The 20450-nt window shown below is 44.9% G+C and overlaps 1 protein-coding gene across 3 annotated transcripts; it reads left to right on the forward strand.

Annotated features, from left to right (window-relative positions):
- Window positions 1–1243: 1243 nt before the first annotated feature.
- ZDHHC7 (zinc finger DHHC-type palmitoyltransferase 7) lies at window positions 1244–20327 on the forward strand. Of its 3 annotated transcripts, none has more exons than XM_039356026.1 (8): window positions 1244–2631; window positions 6918–7070; window positions 10794–11116; window positions 12099–12223; window positions 13865–13961; window positions 14645–14726; window positions 16675–16805; window positions 16969–20327. In XM_039356026.1, exons 3-8 carry the CDS (start codon window positions 10811–10813, stop codon window positions 17143–17145), a joined length of 918 nt encoding a protein of 305 aa, XP_039211960.1. In that variant the 5' UTR covers window positions 1244–2631; window positions 6918–7070; window positions 10794–10810; the 3' UTR covers window positions 17146–20327. The 3 variants fall into 3 exon arrangements, with proteins under 3 accessions (XP_039211960.1, XP_039211961.1, XP_039211962.1); XM_039356027.1 differs by lacking the exon at window positions 1244–2631 and adding an exon at window positions 3475–5222; XM_039356028.1 differs by lacking the exon at window positions 1244–2631 and adding an exon at window positions 3475–5188.
- The last annotated feature ends 123 nt before the right edge of the window (window positions 20328–20450 follow it).

Below are 20450 nucleotides of genomic sequence, written 5' to 3' on the forward strand. Positions count from 1 at the left end.
AGGAGTATATTTACATTTGTTAAATTAATCCAGTCACTAATCAATGTTAAAACCACCGCATCATAATACAGTTTCAAATTCGGTACCTTGAGTCCGCCTCTCTCTCGAACGTCTTGTATAATTTTAAGCTTTACTCTTGGTTTTTTCCCCGCCCAAATAAATTTATTAATACCTTTCTGCCATTCTTCTAAATTTGCCTCTTTCTTTAAAATAGGTATCATTTGTAACAAAAAAATAAACTTTGGTAGAACATTCATTTTGACCGCAGCAATTCTCCCCAACAAAGATAATTGCAACTTTTTCCAATCATTCAAATCTTTCTGTATTTTAAACCACAATTTTTCATAATTAAGTTTATACAATTTTGCATTAGAAGCAGATAAATATACCCCCAAATATTTAACCTTTTTTACAACTTCAAAACCTGTCAATCTAACCAAAGTATCCTTATCCAAATTAGTCATATTTTTGGGTAATATTTTAGTTTTATTATTATTAACTTTAAAACCGGAGACTTGTCCGAATTGATTTATCAGTTGAAACAACTCCACTACAGAATGAGTTGGTTGAACCAAAGTAACAACCAAATCATCTGCAAAAGCCCTTAATTTGTAATCATTTTTATTAATCTCTATTCCCTTTATTTTGGGTGATTCACGAATTTTTATCAACAAAATTTCAAACATTAAAACAAACAACAAAGGAGACAGTGGACAACCCTGTCTATTCCCCTTTTCAATTTGAAATACCTCAGATAAACCTCCATTAACTATAACTTGTGCTGATTGTCTTTGATAAATACCTCGAAAAGCCTGTAAAATTTTATCTCCAAAATTCATTTCTTCAACCAATCTTAACATAAATTGCCAATTTAATTGATCAAAGGCTTTCTCAGCATCTAAAAAAATCAATCCTGCAGAAATCTGATTATTTTTATCCAAATACTCTATTAAATTAATAATTTGTCTAACATTATTCTTCATATATCTTCCAGTTATAAAACCTGTTTGATCCATATGTATCACTTGATTCAATACAATCATAAGTCTGTTAGCTAAAATGTTTGAAAAATTTTTATAATCTACATTCAAAAGAGATATAGGTCTATAATTTTTTGGCAAAGTAAGATCTTGATCCTCTTTTGGAATCAAGGATATAAAAGCCCTACCCCAAGACAGGGGAATCTCTAACCCCTGTAATATATTATTAAAAAGTTCCTTTAAAGGCTCTATCATCTCATCAATCAAAACTTTATAATAAATTGATGTCAATCCATCAGTGCCAGGTGCTTTGCCTGCTTTTAATTGCTTAATTGCTGTAATAATTTCCTCCGAAGTAATAAATCCATTAATCTCTTGTCTCTGATCATCTGTTAACTTAGGAAAATGAACATCTTGTAAGTATTTGTCTATATCTGAGCTCTTTCTTTTTTTAAAAAACTCAGATCCACACCTAGCACTTCCAGGCATGTCTTGAGGAGACGGACTAACTCTCAGATTTTTAAGGCGATTCACTCTTTCGACGGTTTGCATTCCAAGGTGGGCAGAACCAGGATACATGCAGTATCAATATTCTCAGAAAGAATACAAAAGGGGAGGCATTTAAACCGAGCAAACTACCTGAAATTATTACTGTTGTTGCAATTGTAATAAGGATTGCAATTGCAATTTATTGCCCATCACCAGCAAAGCAGGAAATTGCGGTTAAAGGGGAACCCCATAACTAGCGAGCAGTGAACGAAGCTTGCAGCTTGCAATGAGAATTGCACGCAGTTCTTTTATTGCGTTGCAATACAAATTGTGCATAATCGGTGCACAGTTTTTCCCGCGAGGTTGTCCTGGGCTATATATATATTTATATATTCTTCGCAAGCAGGGAAGGTCGCATAGACAGTCCGGAAGAAGTCTGCGAAGAACAGAGCCCAAAGCTTTCTGCACATGCCCAGAGGCATTGCAAAAAAGGTGGGAGGGAGGACGCCGGGAAATGCAGCGATCCTGCAAGGAAGAGCCGCAGCGTGCGTTCTGCGCAGGCGCGGACCCGGCCGAGCCGAAGTCGAACACCTTAGAGTTGGAGGCATAAGGCGGCGCGCTCCCACAAACGTCATTTCCGATGTCATTTGGCGGCCGCCATTTGCGGAGCAAGAAGCGTGTCATTCAACGAGCTACGAAGGAAAACGCCTCCTTCTTCTTTCTCTCCAGCCAGGGACCCACGCGCGTTTTATTCCCTCCCCCGAGAACTCCGGCCCATCCGCAAACCGAGAGAAGCGGGGAAGTCTCCTCCCTCTAAAGTCGTCGCGAAGCCCTGACTTGAGCGCTGCTCCCTTCCCTCCCTCTATCCCCTTGGGGGTGGGTAAAAAAAAAAAAAACAGTCCTCCGACGCATGCGCTGACGTCCGCCCTCCTGAGGGCCGGGCCAAAAGCTCGTGACGGGGCGCATGTGCGGGGCCCCGTGCTGCTTCTGTGGCTCGCTCGCCCGCTCGCTCGGCAACGCCTCGGCGGCGACGGATCCTCCGCCGGCGGGGCCTGCGGGGACGGCTCCTTCCATCCGGGATGGGCCGGGACGCGGCCGGGACCGCCGCCATCGTCATCAGCCGGGATCGTGCGAGGCAAAACCCTGAAGGACCCGGGGCGAGGTGAGTCTGTCAGGGGCGGAGGGCGGGGCATACCGAGGCTCCGCCCATCTGACTCCTCCCCGCCGGCTGACCCCGCCCATCCCAGCTGTTCTCTTCCCTTTCTGAGCGGCCCCGCCCTTTTCCAGCCCCTGCCAGACGCCTCCCCGCATCTCTTGCCTTGGAGCCCCGCCTCCCATAATCCCCAGCCGCGGGTGGATTATGGGTCTTGAGGCGCATCCCAATTTTGGAAGGGGAGGAAAAAGGTGATGGGAGTTTTCCCAGTTGGTGCCCTCCAGGCAGGCTGGGCTCCTATCTCCCATCCCTCGCCCTCCTCTTTGGAGCCCTGGCTGGGAATGATGGGCATTGGAGCCCTATCCTTCTAGAGGACTGTGGCTGCCAGGATGAGCTGCTTGGAGTTTCTCCAGCAGTGGGTAATGTTGCTAGAGCTGCCCTCCAGCAGTGGCACCCTCTCGGATCCCAATCCCCATCATGCCAACCAGCAGGACCAGTGGGTGGCAGCTGGGTAAGGGGGTCCTGATCTCTCAATGGAACAGAGAATAACAGATTTGGAAGGGACCTTGGCGGTCATCTAGTCCAGCGGTTCTCAACCTATGGGTCGTGACCCCATTTGGGGTCGATCGACCATTTCACGGGGGTCGCCAAGCAAGGCTGTCCGCCATTTTTTCCCCTTTTCCGGCGGGTGCCTTACCTCCCTTGGGCTGGGCCAGCTGGTGGCCCAGACAGTGGTTGGCCTGCTCCGTCTCTGCTGCTTGCCAGCTACGCCTCAGCCGGCGCAGGGGGCGGCACCACGCATGCGCGGCGCTCCCGGGCAGGGAAAGTCCTCGACTTACGACTGGTTGGGTAGTCCTCGACTTACGACCGGTGGGGGGGTCGCGGCATTAAAAAGGTTGAGAACCACTGATCTAGTCCAACCCCCCTCCTCCCTATAGACCCAAGACTTTTTCACTGTGCTTATCTGCCTTGCTTCATTCAAGACATAATTTTGCTGTTTCGCTCTAGGACATGGTTTTTCAACCTTGGTGACTTTAGCTCCCCAAAATCCAGTATTTCCAGCTATAAATCTGAGACAGAAGTCTATCCAAAACTCTTTGCAGTGATACTTCTAGAAAATAATGTGAAACTGATAGTCCTGAACTAGTTCAGGCTGTTAGAGGGAAGAATAGTCCTAGGAGTTACATTAACTAGATTGCTTTCTTGGGGCGTGGGAAAATTTCCTAGCTTTAGTTTCTGGGGGGGTTGTTTCTTCTTCTTCTTTTTTTTTAAGAATTAAAAAAAAAAAAAACGAACTGAAACTGAGACATTTTGCGGGCACGGCGTCTTCTGATACTGCATTCGAGCCTGCTTCCAGAGTGCATTCAGGAAGTGACACGCGATAGAATGGGTGGGCTTGCTCATTGCCTGAGAAAAGCTTAGATTATTTCTATCCTTTCTTCCAATGCAGTAAATTGACCGCTGTACAATTATTCTGAAACAACACTAATTGGATGACTCTAAAAGATGCCGGAGGTCATTAGTGGAGATTCTGCCTCAGTGAGCCTCATTGTTGGTTAGAGAAATAATTGAATGAAAGAGATGCCTGACCATCCCACCCATCGGTAGTTGCTCATCTGCATATCAAGTTAGTCCCTGGGTACAGTAGCTAAAAAATGTATTGCAGAGCTGTGAGGACAGATCACAACTGATGCCTTAGGGGAGAGATTACAGGCTGCTAAATGGAAACTTTAAAAAAAACAGATACGTGTTTACTTCCATCTTAAACAGAATGAGGGGAGGAAAATAATGTGGACAATCAAGGGTTATAGAGCTTAAAAAAACCTCTCCATCTTTCTGAGTTATATTACAAATGTCATCAGCAAAACCTGAAACATACCCTGGTTTGCCCAGGTGCTCGGTTCCTGGTCCCATTCCTGGTCAGTTGCTGTAGGTAGAAAACATGACTCCTGTTTGTCCTAAGTCTCCAAAGTCCACATTAACAGAATAACAGAGTTGGAAGGGACCTTGGAGGTCTTCTAGTCCAACCCCCTGCTCAAGCAGGAGAGCTTATAACATTTCAGACAAATGGTTGCCCAGTCTCTTCATAAAAACCTCCAGTGATGGAGCACCCACAGTGTCTGGAGGCACCTACAAAACAGCATAACCCTCAACCCTGAACTACCATAACTCTCAACAGAATGTACACCTGCTTAATTTTCCCATGTGTGAGTGGTGATGTTGGTGACCAGTTTCAAAAGTTTGGCTTCATAGTCACACAGATGTTTCCGTCATGTTGTTGATGTGCTTCTGGACCTGCCTCTGGTTCTCCTTCCCTCCTTCATCAGAGTAGTTATCTTGCCTGCTCTGCTCACAGAGGCCTAGAGAGACCTCTGTGACATCAGAACTTCACAAGGCCGTGCTGAGGAGAACATCTGTGGACCTCGGACAGGTCTGGACAGCCCAATGGCCAGAATGTAACCACCACGCCCTGCCCCATGATGTGGCTCGGGCAGGCCTTGGGTGGCCTGCAGATCTTCCCACCCCCTTTCATCCTGACGCCTAGAACATGTCACCCTCCGAAGGTGTAAGTCGCAGGGGAATGGCTTAAGGAACCGATGGTGGGTATGTTGCAACTCGGAAACTCCAAAAAGCAGAAACTAGCTTTAGGGCAGAGGGTAGCTTTGCTTCAGTCACAGCTGGTCCTCTCCAGGAGACGCATCCCTGGAAACATATGTAACTTTAGGATGGCTTTGAATATTCAGTTACAGGCAAGTCACCGTTAGCGGGAGCAGAGCAACTGTGACCTTGAACATGCAATGCTTGGAATAAATAATCAAGAGGGGGTTAATTGGGCGTTTAGAAGCCGGCTGAGCCTCCTGCAGCTGCTGCTTCTCCTGGACAATCAAAGGCTGACTGGGTTGGTTTCCTCTAAGAGGGTACGTTGACCCACAGGAGCGTCAGTTCCGAAGAAAATCTTTGAGACGGTATCTGGACCGTGGACCACAGTTTTGCTGGCATCGTTGGGGCGGATGCTTTGTCCCTGGGATGCTGGAATCAGTGGGTTTTTATTTTCTTATTTCTATATAAAATATATTTTGTATTGACGGTCTTTACTTCCCTTCCTTTCCTTTCCCCACATTTTGCTTACAACTAGAGTCAGTTTAATTATCCGAAGGCATGGCTGGACTTGATTCTGGGAAAGTCCCCGCTCTAACGTGGATCAGCTCATTTACGAGATGCCTGGATTTACTTCACATCCTGTACTTCTGAATTATTCACTGTTGTTGACATTATATCACCGTGCTGTTGTTCGCATTCTGGGCTGTTGAGAGAGGTTTAAAGAGTTATTTGGGGAAAGCGATTTATTTTGTCTTTTTGCTCATTATTTTGTGTTTAATTAGCAATTTCTCTCGGATTTGCTGACATCCTCCTTTTGCATGTAGACCGTGGCTATGTACAGTAATGGCTACTGTGTTTTCCTGCTTTTTTAACTTGCTTTAGGTTTTCCGCTTAAAATAAGAGAAAAGTAAATCAAATTTAAAATATTAATAGCAAGAATCAATATACCAGAACCCACAGCTCTCCTCTCCAAGATAGCAAAAGAGGGATAATCAGATCCTAAAAATGTAAAGGCTAAAATAACGTAGAAGTGAAATTAAATTGCAGTTTAGTTGGAAACATGGGGAAATGAAATAATAGCATAGCACCTACAACTGACAAAGTAACCTCTGGAAAAAAAATATTACCACAAATGGAAAGACGTATCTAATCTTAATTGCTCAGAGAAGAATGTATTTCATACTGTGTAACCGAAACAACCTTTAGCGACCCAAGTCGCAAGCCTTTGATAGTCAACTTCAGCTGGATGAATAAATACCTAAAACAGACGTTTTTCACCCTGACAAAAGTGGTTCCAAGTCATCCTGGTTACCGAATTTTTGCCTCAGTTGCAAGTTTCAAGCAGTCCCTGGACAACATGCCTTCTGTCTTCCAGATGGGTCATCACCTTCTGGAATATGGAAGTGGCCTGCAGACAACTGGCCAAAGTAGTGAGTAGGATAGATGGCCTGAATTTGACACTTCCCAAAGCAGCTGGTGGCAGATAACACTGTCCATTAACCACAACCTTTTCTTCTTCCGAAGAATGAAAAGCCAGCCTCTCGCTGTCTCTCTCTCTCCTTTTTCTTCGAGATTCAGGATTCAGTCCAGGAGAAGGGGAGAGGCTTGAACTTGACGAGGGAGCCAAAGGTCAAGAGTGCTTTTCCAGTGGAAGCACCTGCTTTCCTATTCAGCAGATGTTCTGTACTTTCCAGGTGATGCTCCACTTGGGCTTTCTCTCGGCCTGCTCCGATTGTGACCAACACGCCGTTCTGTTTACGCTTTGGGTTACCCCAGATATGACCGCTTGCGTATCGTAGACGCCCAAAGGATCAGCAAGATGTCAAACTAACCATTGTCGTAGTCAGGTATGTATGCTTTTTCTGGATTCTTCAACCTGCTTGTTCCATGCCAATTTGGAATAGGTGGCTCTTAGAAACATCCGCACGCGCAGACCTCCACACACTTCTTAGCTAGCTCCCCGTTCACAAAAGCTTCTTCAAATAGGTGGAGACAAACCAGCAGAGGAAACTTCTGAAGTTTGTAAACTGGCCTCAATTGTTCCGTTAGAAAGCCACGGAAGAGGGTCTTTTCCAACAGATAGACAATTTAGGGAAGCGAGATTAATGGATGATGTTTCAAACTGGAAGCACCACTATATGTTCGTGGCCAATTGCCACAAACACACACACACACAAACATAATTAGGCTCTTTGTCTTTTTAAAAATTGCAGCTTCCTTTAGGGGGGAGATGTCTTTTCATCAAGAGTCCACAGTACTCAGAGGTTGAGCATTTGACGGACTTTTCTCTGAGCTTTTTGTACGGTTAATACTTTTACGTTCTTGCTGCATTTTGTTGCCCTGTCATCAGTTCTTGTGTGTAGTTATTGCCTTTATTCAGCAAATGCTTATTTGATATTCTCGTGATTGGGAAAACAGTTTTGAAGTCCCAAGTTAAAAGCGTTTCATCTGCCATCCTTATACACGATCAAACTCTTTTTAGCCTTGGCTAAGAGGATGCTGGCTAAGATCTACATAAACTGCAATGCAGTATTCTTGAAGGGCACCAGATTGGAGAAAATTAATATAAGCAACTTTATAAAGCTGCAAAACAGCCGAGCCCCTGTCTAAAACGTTTGTGGTTTGAAAGAGATCCGTTGTGCAAAGGCTCTGCATCAATGTGAGGTTGGAGTGATTCCCCCCCCCCCCGCTCTAATGTTTGATCACATTTGGGGGGGGGGTTTCAACAAGTCAACCTCATTTATGCTGTCTTCTCTTCCCTCTGCCTACAGCGAGTCTTTTAACTTACACAGCATCCTTGAAGAAGCAAAACCAGGATTTTGCTGCAGAATTGCTCTATCAGAATCCAATTATATTTCATCTCTAGTTATCAATTATAAAAACCCCATTTCTGCCTTCTCTGGATTCTGTCATACGATGAAGGGAAGGGGGTGAACAAAGGGGCTTTATGGCCCTCACTTCCTTCAGTACACTTCAAAGGGACTGGATGTGGATATCACCAAAAGAACTAACCATAACAATGGGGCTATTACCTTTCATGTACTCCTCTCTGAAGTCTCCCTCCGCCGGCAGTAAGGAAAAGGGGGTGGGAGTGTAATGCCTGAGACTGTCGCTGGAAGAAGGGGGTGATTGGGTGGGGCTACTGGGGAACCCCTTAAAACCTTGAATGGGAGAGCTTGGACCCCAAGTCCTGACTAGAACGCCTGCAACCATTTTCTCTTAATAAAGGATGCCTGTTGGAAGAATTATTCCAAGAGTTCTGTCTTCTTAAGATGCAAAGTGGGGTGGGTCCTTACATGCTCTGTGGATTAAGATCTGAACTCTGAGCCAAAAATTAAGATTTCTGTTTCCCTCATCTGGGTGTGTGTGTGTGTGTGTGTGTGTGTGTGTGTGTGTGTGTGTGTGTGTGTGTGCATGTGATCTTACAGTAATCAAGTCATGCTTAGGATGTTGTGGGGATGACAGATTGTTTCCCAAAGGCCAAGACTGCTGCAGAATGTCATTTTTCAGTTGGATTCCTAAGGATCGTAAGCCATGGGCTGCTTCAGACATACAGCCCGATTTGTTCACCGGTCTCAATGACGGAAAAATTTGCTAGAGACCAGAGCCAGTTTAGTGAAGTAGGGAAGGCATCTGGCTTGGAAAACAGGAGACTATGAGTTCTAGTTCTGCCTTAGGTGCAAAATCTGCTGGATCAGCTTGAGCCAGTCCCTCTCTCTCAGCCCTAGGAAGGAGGCAATGGCAAACCACTTTGGAAAAACCTTTCCAGGAAACGTGCAGGGGACTTGTCCAGGCAGTCTCTGAGTATTGGGCCCAATTGAAAAAAAGCAAAAAAAAAAATAATAATTGAGGGGTGATTACTATGTTTAAGTCAAGGCGGGGGGGGCCTCCTCTGCTCCTCTCCACAGGAGTTTTCTCCGCTGTATGTAAAAACAGTGAGGAAGAGGAGGTAGAATTAACCCTACTTTCCTTCCGTCCTTGTTTTGTTGAGCTTGCATGGCCCAGCTTCCGCCTTGATTTGTAACCAACCAAGGTTAAGATGCAAACTGGTCAACATGCCTCTAAAACTGCATTCATGTGTGCTAGTTTGTCGGGGAAAGGAAGCCACCCTTTGTGAGGAAATCGAAAAGCATCTGCTCGAATATCGGCAAATCAATAGCGTGCTTTCAGCTCAGCCGTCAACTGTAATAGCACTGAATCAATAGGGATTTTAGGATGAAAAGGATGTCTAGGGTTTCTTCCCATTCCTGGCAGTGGAGAGATTTACACTGCAGCTGTTCATAATACTTTGATTTTCTGCTCAAATCGTGGGGTGCTCCCTGGGGACTCCTGCCTTTCCCAGCGAGCCCTGATTTAATGAGACCATTTGTGCCTTCGTGAAGCTCCTTAGAACTTCACTCAAGACACCAAATGGGGCTTAGCAAATGTTCCCACCGGGCAAAGTAAGACGTCTTCCCTATGCAAGGAAAAAGAGAAGGATGGCCAGGCAAACGAGGACGAACGGATGGATCAAAAGCGGAACTTTTTATTCCCTAAAGGCTGAATTTTCAATAATAATAATAATCGTACATAATTCTTAGGTGAAAGTAACTAGCTGAAATGGCAATCTCATTTAGTACAGATAAGGATATCCAAACGTCTACAAAAAACTAAACAAAAACCAGTATTAAACAAAGAAGTCCAACACTTGGGTCTGTCAAGAAGGAGATGGATTTTATGAGCATCCTCTGGTCAGGTTGCTCCCTCAAGGTTTTATATTGGAGAAGCCAGTCCAGGATTTTAATGTTATGGGGTCCTTGGTGCTCTCTGAGCTTGGTTGCTCACTGATGATGTTACTTAGTTTGAGTAAGGAAATGTCTGCAAGAAAAGAATCAAACACCAATAATATTCCCTAGTTGAGTCATGAAATGTTTGCAAAAAAAGCAAGCAAACTCAGACAGCACCAAGCATCCCACAATGTCTCCTCCTCCTCCTCCTCCTCCTCCTCCTCCTCCTCCTCCTCCTCCTCCTCCTCCTCCTCTCCCCTCACTTCCTTCTACCACTGATGATTTAATTGGGTAATAAAACTTAAAAATCAAACTCGGAGAACACCAAGGACCCCACAGTCGTCTCCCCCCCTCTCCCTCTGCAAACCCCACTCCCTTCTAGCACTGATGAAATTATTTAATTAGGTAAGGAAATGTCTGCAAGAAAACAAGCTCAGAGGGCACCAAAGACCCCCTTATTTTCAACTCTGGGCTACAAACGGAACTTTAATTTTGTTTATATTTATTTCTTCATTCACTTGTTTATATTTCTATTGATTATACTTGAGGACTTGTAGAAGTTCTTTATGCAGCCAGTGTAATGTAAAAAAAGCCCCGATTATTCCTCAGGATCTTAAATTTTTGGTCTGCTGAGGCTGTTAAGACCAACCTTGGATCCATTGATTCTGGAATCCCTCCTGTTGCGTTTTGCTTGCCTCGTTTAAATTAGAATAGGATGGGCTGTCCGTTCATCCCTTGACAATAGTTGAGGTGCTGTCTATGAGCCTCACTGCACAGCTACTCGCTGGTTACTTCCCCCCACAGGGCCAGTCCAGAAAATCATGCAGTCATCTGGGCACAGGTTGCGTGACGTTGAGCATCATCCTCTGCTTGCCGAGAATGACTGCTACGATTCACCGTCATCCGAGTGCGACGCGGGGGATCGCGTCTGGTTCATCCGCGACAGCTGCGGGATGGTCTGTGCACTGATGACCTGGCTTCTGGTGGTCTACGCCGACTTCGTGGTCACCTTCGTCATGCTGCTCCCTTCCAAAGACTTCTGGTATTCCCTGGTCAACGGAGTCCTCTTCAACAGCTTGGCTGTGCTGGCGTTGTCTTCTCACCTAAGAACAATGCTGACGGATCCAGTGAGTAGGGTGGCCAACAGTTTTGGGTACCATGCCGAAGACTCTTTCTTGACCGTGTGGATTCACGTTTCTGATAATCCCACGGGTGTAGGATAGTGGTCTTCAAACTTGGTCCTTTTATGATTTGTGGATTTCAATTCCCAGAATTCCTCAGCCAGGCATTCTGGGAGTTGAAGTCCACAAGTCATAAAAGGGCCAAGTTTGATGACCCATAGTCTAGGACAACTCACCACAGCCAACGTGCCATGGCCAACTAGCCTTGGCCAACTTGCCGTGGAACAAAAGTTACATATTATTGAAGAAATGTTGAAATAGAATTATTAAATGAAGGATGCAAAAGGAGGGACAAGATGAAGTGTGAAGGACAAAAAAATGAAATTTTAAATTATTTTAAATAATTAAAATACAAGTATTGATGAATTGTCCTGTGGCGAGTTGGCCAAGACAAGTCATCCCATAGTCCAGTGTTTCCCAAACTTGACAATTTTAAGGCATGAGGACTTCAACTCCCAGAATTCCACAGCCAGCAATGCTGGCTGTGGAATTCTGGGAGTTGAAGTCCACATGCCTTAAAATTGTCAAGTTTGGGAAACACTGCCATAGTCAGTTGTCCGAGGTGAGTTGGCCGCAGCAATTTGGCCTATGGTGAGTTGGCCAAGGCAAGTTCTCCCGTGGCGAGTTGGCCAAGGTGCGTTAGCCATGGCGAGTTGGCCACAGCAAGTTGGCCTATGATGAGTTGACCACAGTGAGTTGGCCACAGCAAGTTGGCTATGGCAAGTTGGCCTATGGTGAGTTGACCACAGCAAGTTGGCCATGGAGAGTTGGCCAAGGTGAGTTGGCCGTGGTGAGCTGTCCCATTCCGAATTCCCCAGCCAATGCAGCCTTGAGGATTCTGGGAATTGAAGGACAGCCTATTTGGAAACATGAGATCAAGGAGCAGCCTCATTCTGGATCCCTGAGTTTTGTCTTTCTGCCTTTTTAGGGTGCTGTCCCCAAAGGAAATGCCACAAAGGAATACATGGAGAGTTTGCAGCTGAAACCAGGGGAGGTCATCTACAAATGCCCCAAGTGTTGCAGCGTGAAGCCAGAACGTGCCCATCACTGCAGGTATCCTTCACACCGCCTGGGAGTTGCGTTCTCAGAGGAGGCTCCTCTCCACGTTTTAAGGGGCCTCTGCAGTCCCAGAAGTGTGGATTGAGGTCATTCCTGTTTCAAGCTGCCTCTCTTTTGTGCTCAGCAAGAGAGCACAAGGGGGCTGTTTCCTAGGTGCTGCTGCCTTCTTGAACGCAGCTGCTGCTTCGGTTTGGCTCAGTCCCCCCTCAGCCCCTGACTGCTTGAAACGGAGGAGGATTCTGTACAAATGTGGGAGGCTGGAGGAGGTAGGGAGCGGGGTGGTAGAGCTTGTTGACCTTCATAAGAGCCGGCTCCTTTTCCAGACTGAAATACACCAGTGCCTCTTTTTGAAAGACAGATGAAAATGCTGCTCATCCCCCCCCAACCCTGCCCCAGTCTCAGCTGCTGGCAGCCTCCTTCCCACCCACCCCCCAATGAAATTAACTCTACAGGGAAGGCTAAAGCTACTTCGATTGAGATAATAAAAGATTCTTGCAAGCATCGGGTAGAAGATCTCTCCTTAAAGCAGTGTTTCTCAATCTTGACAACTTTAGGGCATGTGGACTTCAACTCCCAGAATTCCACAGCCAGCAATGCTGGCTGTGGAATTCTGGGAATTGAAGTTCACATGCCCTAAAGTTGTCAAGGTTGAGAAACACTGCCTTAAAGAGAGATCCCACCTGGAACTGGGGAGAACGATGAATGGATGGAATTTCTTGCCTCCCACCCAGAGTTGTGGGTGTTCCATCGCTGGAGGTTTTCAAGAAAAGATTGGACAACCATTTGTCTGGAATGGGGTAAGGTCGGAGAGGGGTGGGTGGGTTAGACTAGAAGATCTCCATGGTCATCCCAAAAGTGTTTTTCAAAAGGTAACTGGACTGTCTTGGTGGGGTTTTTTTTTTCCTTGAAAACCTTTTGCTTCTCACCCAAGAAGCTTCTTCAGTTCACTTTGAGAACTGAAGAAGCTTCTTGGATGAGAAGCGAAACATTTTTCAAGGAAAAAAGAACACGAAATCTTTTGGAAAGCGTCTTTGGGACAACCATGACCTGGATGACTGAGACTCTCCACAGACATCTTCAAGGTCGTTTCCAGTTCTATGATTCTGTGAAGGAGCCGTATCTCCTCTTCCTTTGGATACTTCAGCAAATTAAGGAGGCACCTGCCTAAGCCTCTTCTGAATGTTGTCTCATTTCTCAGACCTTAAAACAAAAAAAACGTTTCATCCCTTTTTGCCCAGTTGAGGATCCTGGCTTGTCCCCATCAAGGTCTTCTTCCTGACTCTCCACAGCTGGGAGCCAAGCAAAGTTCTTGCATTCTCTACTTCAGCATTTCTCCAAAGAAGACTCCAAAGGGCCACAGTATAATCTTCCCTCCTTATGAAAAATACCCTGAGATGATACAGACTTGATCTGTTTTCCGACATTTCTCTTACAGCAGATGAGCAGTTCAGAAATACGAAATATAAATAAATAAAGTTATGTCTGGTTCATAAAAGAGGAAATGGATCTGGCTTGTTTGTTGAATGCAAATAACCTTAGATTTTTTCAAAGAAATCAGTTCTACTTTCGGCACCAAGATATACATAATCTTTTTTTTTCTCCTCACTTCCCCCCCCCCCCTTTAAATCCCATCAGTATTTGCAAACGATGCATTCGGAAGATGGATCATCACTGTCCCTGGGTTAACAACTGTGTGGGGGAAAGGAACCAAAGGTTTTTTGTGCTTTTTACTGTGAGTAGGAATTGTTGTGTTATTTATCACAAATCAGGGAAGGGGAAGGAACGTAGCTAAACATTTAAATTTGCAAGTCAGAATATTGGTGATGTTTTAATGCTGACATCATCTCCCTGGTGATGGTGCTTGCCTTGTGGAACATTATCCACCCAGAAACCTATGTTTATTCTTTTGGCTTTTTTTCTCAGACCTTCCTTGGGTTAGAAATGGGAACTGAGCTTTTTAGTTTTACTGTTTGAACTTTGGAAGGGGGGGGCATCTTCTGATTAGCTCTGTTCCTTTTCTGTTTCTTTCTTCGATAGGCATAGTTTACTTCTGATTTTTATTTGCAAGCTGCCTCAAGTCTTTGTGGTATCAGGCAGCCTCAAAATAAATAAATAAATAGATGAGAGGTGAAGAAAGGGAACCCACGATAGCATTGAAGACATGCCTTGCAAAGATCGATGTCAAATTCCTTGTGGGTCAAAGACAAATTCCTTGTGTGTCCAACCACACTTGGCCAATAAAAAAATTCTATTCTATTCTGTTCTGTTCTATTCTATTCCATATTCTACTCTTTCCATATCCTATCCTATCCTATCCTATCCTTTTCATATTCTATTCTATTCTATTCTATTCTATTCTATTCTATTCTATTCTATTCTATTCTATTCTATTCTAAATCCTCCCTTCTTTTCCAGATGTACATTGCTCTGATTTCAGCTCACGCGCTCATCCTGTGTGGATTTCAGTTCTTTTCCTGCGTCCGGAATCAGTGGATTGGTAAGCAAGCACGTGGCCTTTGACAGATTTATTTTAAGCATGCCTAAATCGCTTGTCTAGCAGACGGTTCAGGTGCCGTCAGACCATGAAGAAACTGCGGTGCAAATCTGAAACCGTGGAAGGATTTTAAGTAGCCAGTTACAAAAGCAAGCAGGGGCAGCCGTCGATAAAAAAAAGAGGAAACTGAACTGGAATGATTAAAACTGTACAAAAGCCAAATCGTGTCTTACAAAGAGAAATAATTCTGAAATAAACAAATAAAATTTGGTGTCTAATGTGATGAAATAAGGGTCTTTCTCTGCCAGACGAGGTTTTTCAAAGGAAAACTTGTCTTTTTCAAGCTTATCTCCAAGGGTGGAGTAGGTTTGGGAAATGGGTCTTAAGAAAAGAAATTGACAAGGCAGTTAGATTTTATGGGAGAAGATTACCTCTTGGAAACCTAAATGCCCAAAGGTTTAGAACCCCAGAAATTGAAATTGGCTGTTGAGTGTCCAAACTATGGGGTCTTGGTACATTTGGACATTATTTTGTTTCATTAAGGAAACTGCTGGAGCGTTTCCAAGAGAGCATTTTGTTGAGTGCTCGGGTGACATTTTTCCAACCCGACTGATGTTTTTGCGTTTTGTTTTCAAAATAATTGCCTTTTTGAATTATGCATGGGAGTGCAGCGTGGGCGACGCTGAGATTGTGCTGCCAGAGACCCATAGAGAAAACACAACATATCTATATTTTGCTGTATCAGGGCACATGATGCATGTGTGGTGCCAGAATTGCAAGGGTTAAACCCCCACGTCCGGTTCAACATGAGGGTTGGATATGGGCCATCCTGCTTTCTTGGATATTTTGCTGGGGTACCCATGAAAACACAAGTCCTCAAATTCCACTTCAGCAGATGGCTGGTCTTATCTGGGCTTAGGAATTAGCTGGCTTGATTATTAATTGGATAGGAAGCTTTTAGCAAATCCCAGGCTCTAAGGTTAGATTAGGACAGATTCTCAACCTCAACAGCTTTAAAATGAGTAGACCTCAACTCCCCTGGCTGGAGAATACTGGGAGTTGAAGTCCAAGTTGTCAAGGCTGAGAAAGACTAGATTGGGAAGTCAAAAATGCTTCCCCAGAGAAGATACTGACCAGTTGTTGTTTTTTCTGTAGTGGTGCCAATATTATTAATACGCTTTAGGAAGAGAAATATGTTAGTTGCAAAAGTTTCTGGCTTTTAACAAAACGAGATATTTGAAGCCCTAAAATAGGAATGTCACCCTCCCAGACCAGTAGGAATCTCCTAAGCTGTCTGGCCAACATGTGTAACATGTTTGGATTTCTGTGACTCTCTAACACTCTCTACTTCCCATGTAACATGCCTAATCCCTCCAGTATATTGTACAATGTTTTATGCCTTCTATAAATACAATCCTTTGTATTTGCTTCCAACCATTTGCAAGCCGGTTTTGGATTCTACCTCGCAGTTCCTCTTTATTCTGACTTGCTAATTATTCCAAAAAGATGTCGTGAATATGATTGTTCTGGATTCAAACTTAATTTTCCTTCCTTCCTTTCTCCTCCTTCCTTCTTTCCTCTCTCCCCTTCTCCTTCCTTCCTTCCTTCCTCTCTCCCCTTCTCTTCCTTCCTTCCTTCCTTCCTCTCTCCCCTTCTCTTCCTTCCTTCCTTCCTTCCTTCCTCTCTCCCCTTCTCTTCCTTCCTTCCTTCCTTCCTTCCTTCCTTCCTTCCTTCCTCTCTCCCCTTCTCTTCCTTCCTTCCTCTCTCCCCTTCTCCTTCCTTCCTTCCTTCCTTCCTTCCTTCCTTCCTTCCTTCCTTCCTTCCTTCCTTCCTCTCTCCCCTTCTCTTCCTTCCTTCCTTCCTTCCTTCCTCTCTCCCCTTCCCTTCCTTCTTTCCTTCCTTCCTTCCTTCTTTCCTTCCTTCCTTCCTTCCTTCCTTCCTTCCTTCCTAGAATGCAGTAACTTCTCCCCACCCGTGACGGTGATCCTACTGATCTTCTTGTGCCTTGAAGGGTTTCTCTTTCTGACCTTCACCGCGGTGATGTTTGGCACTCAGATCCATTCGATATGCAACGATGAAACGGTAAGACATCCCCCCACACACACACACACAGAGTCACCACCCCTTTGCAGTTTGGACCTGCCATTCGCACCCATCTCAACCTCCCCTCCGGCTGAGACCTTGAATCTCAGCACACCCTCCCCAGGTTTGGCAGAATTTCACAAAACGCCCAATTAACTTGCAGGAGATCGAAAGGCTGAAGAGCGAGAAGCCCACCTGGGAACGCAGACTGTGCTGGGAAGGGATGAAGTCGGTCTTTGGGGGACAACCGTCCCTGCTGTGGATAAATCCTTTCGCTGGATTCCGAATCCGGAGGTTCCTGCTCAGAAGCAAGAAGGGAGCGCCTGAATTTTCGGTCTGAGTCGGCCCAATCATGCTGAAACCCACACAAGGAGTGTATTTTATTTATTGGGAGCGAGGCGGGGGGGAAAAGCCGCCAACCTGGGACCAGAGGAGTTGAACAAAAAACATACCGAACATTTTGCTTGTAGCAAGCAGAGTTTTATACCTTTATAACCTCCTACGTCTCACTCTCTGGAAGTGGACGCTGAATGTGGCCACGCCTGGCTTTTGTTCCGCCGAACAAACGAAACACCAAGGGGACAGGACCGTTACGCCGAGGAAGTCCAAATAGCACCTCCACTGCGGTAACAGGATTTTAGGGGACTGTTTGCCAGATCTTTTCTTCGTTAGGAGTCTTTTTTTTTTTCTTTGTGACACATCGACTTCTCCTCTTTTGAAAAGACTGTTCCTGGAGCCATCGTTGTCAATCATGAGACACCGTTGTCAGTCATGAGACATGCTGAAAACAGCTAGCCAAACGCAATCCCCGAAATGAAAAATTTCAGGTGGTTTTTTTTTCCCATGGTGTTTTCTGTTTGCCCCAACAAGCTCGGTTAGGGTGGGTGATTATCTTGCAGGGCTTTTGATTCTCCCACGAGAGAACCCAAAGCTCGCACGGGTGAGGTCCCAAATCTCCCCCCCCCCCCCCGCCGGATTGTTCATTTTTAGGTTCAGAATCAAAGTACTAAATAGGGAACAACTATAAGAACAAGGTACTCGTTCTGTTTGTGGACGCTTGTGTCAAATGCCTGGGTTTTTGTTCTCACTTTAAGGGAATGGGTTTTAAAGAAGAAAGAAGCCCTGAGGTCAAAACCTCTTAAAGTCAGCAAACTCAGTTATCTTTTTCATGTCATCAGCACCAGGTGACATGTCAAGTTAGGCCAGGAGGTTTTTCAAAAAGTTCCCCCGGCTACGGGAAGCAGTGCTAGGAACTTGGGAGACCCGGTTGTTGGAAAAGAAGTCTCTTTTGAAGTTCAGTAGGAGTTAGTTTGGAAGGTCGTCTCTCCGACATTTCTCAAAGTCCCTTTGTTTTTAAAGAAGCTGCTTTAAACCCACTAATGGCTGGGGAATTCTAGGAGCTGAATGAAGTCCAGGTGTCTTAAAAGTTGCCAAGGTTGAGAAACACTATATACTAGAGGTTGAAAAGACGCTGTATTGAGGAAATACCCAGGAAAGGCAGGTGGGCGTTTTAACTCCATGTAGGGTTCAGATCGGTCATGAAATTCCACTTGTTCCCTAATGGTAATTTTGCTTAAATTATGCTTAAAGTAAAAAAACAAAAAGATTGCCCCCTCTGCACCTCCTTGTAACCAGAAGATTCAGTGCAGCTCTTGAGTATGTATATGTATCCTGATATATAAAAGAAGCTTATATATTTAATAGCGATGACGGAGGCATCGCATGCTTCTACCCCATAGTGGGCATCTACGGGGGCGGCAGGAGGATACCCATATGATGAAGGTGTCACACAAGTGTTGGCGCTTCACGTACTTATGCATCTGAGGTTGAGATATAGGTTCACCAGAACTGCATTTGCACAATGAGATGTATGGATTATGGAGGGCTTGGGTGGACACCCCTGAGTCTGGTTGATCTCTTAGAGAAGATTTTGAGTTGAGTGAAGTTCTCTGGGTATAGATGAAGCATTTCGGATTCTGTCAGCATTTGGAGGGTGGCGCAGTGGCTCAGTGGTTAAAGACACTGGGCTTGATGGCTGGAAAGTTGGCAGCCCAAGTTTGAGACCCTAGTGCCATGCGACGGAGTGAGCTCCTGTCCTCACCTCAGCTCCAGTCAACCTAGCAGTTCGAAAGCATGCAAATGTGAGTAGATAAATAGGTATCCCTTCGGTGGGAAGGGAACAGCCCTCCGTCATGTGCTGGTCACATGACCACAGAAATGTGTTCGGACAGCTCTGGCTCAACAGCCTTGAAACAGAAATGGGCACCGCCCCCCTAGACTCGATAAAGGCTAGTGGAGTAAAAATCCGGAGGGACTCCTTTTTACTGTAGCATTGTAGAAGGAGCTATATATAACGGGCTTAGACCAGAGGTAAGCAACCTTGGCTCTTTTATGACTTGTGGACTTCAACTCCCAGAATTCTGGGAGTTGAAGTCCACGAGTCATAAAAGAGCCAAGGTTGCCTATCCCTGGCTTAGACCATTCTTCAGATGAAGGCCATAAGTTGTGACCCTTCAGACGAAAGGAGCAGGCATCGGTTCCTGTCACTCAACCCTGGATATCTCTTCTTGTGGATGACCCTCACCTGAAATCCTGTTTTTCCTCATTTGCCTGTGGATTTTGGCAGACAAAATCGCTGCTTGTTGTATAGTGCCTTATCTTTTTTGTGAGTCGGGTTGCATGTTACAAGACAGGGGTCTGAGAGGATGCTGCTACTATTGTGCGGGACTCTCCTAACATCCCTATTGGGGCATGTCAGCATTTAAAAATATACAGAATTGATGGAACAGAGGTGAGGAAGAAGAGAGGCAAAACCGCAGGTGTGCCCTTGGGCATGTTTTTAACAAAATGTAGGTGTTTCTCTATTTACAAGCCAAATCTAGTGTTTCTTCTCCTTTCTGAGAGAACTTATCTACCAGTATGTCCACCGTGGTGTTAAGGAGGAATCCACTCCTCCGTTCTTAAGAGGCATGTCAGACTAATAAGCATATAAAGCTATCCATGAGTATTTCCCCTGATAACGGTTGGTACTGCTGAAGAAATATTGCCGTGCTGAAGAAATATCGAGCATTTACAGAATCCAGCCAAGGTGTGCTTCGTACATCTTAGCAAACTCTTCTCAATCATGTAAACAGAATTTAGGCAGCTCGGTCTTAGTTTGAGGTTAATCCTGGAGGAAACTGCCAATGGAAGAAAATGCAACATACGACAAAAAAAAAAATGTGAAAAAAGGATCAGGTTCAAGATTTGTGGCAGTTTCAGTTCTACCGTTTGAGAATTAGGTATATTGACCTTTAAGGACCTCATTCATATAGGCCGCTTCTGGTGGGATTGTCCTTCTGAAACTCAGCAGATCATGTTTAAGCAGCCGATTATGTCTGTGATTTAGCAAATATGTGTGTGGAATGGATGGAAACGAAGTTCCTTGGTTTTCAGATCCTTGTTCTGTTGTAATTTTTTTTTATAAAAATGTGGAATAAAGTTAACTGATTGAAGCTTGGTTGACCATCACCAGGCAAATGGCAGCTTTGATTTACTTTATGGGTGTGGAGATGTTGCTCCAGGGAAGTTCATCACTGGAGGCTTTTAAGAGAAGACTGGACAATTAACTATCTGAAATGGTATAGGGTCTCCTGCTTGAGCAGG

This window comes from Crotalus tigris, unplaced genomic scaffold (genome assembly GCF_016545835.1).
Source record: "Crotalus tigris isolate CLP2741 ecotype Arizona unplaced genomic scaffold, ASM1654583v1 scf7180000018783.1386937, whole genome shotgun sequence".
In the NCBI taxonomy this organism is placed as follows: Eukaryota; Metazoa; Chordata; class Lepidosauria; order Squamata; family Viperidae; genus Crotalus; species Crotalus tigris.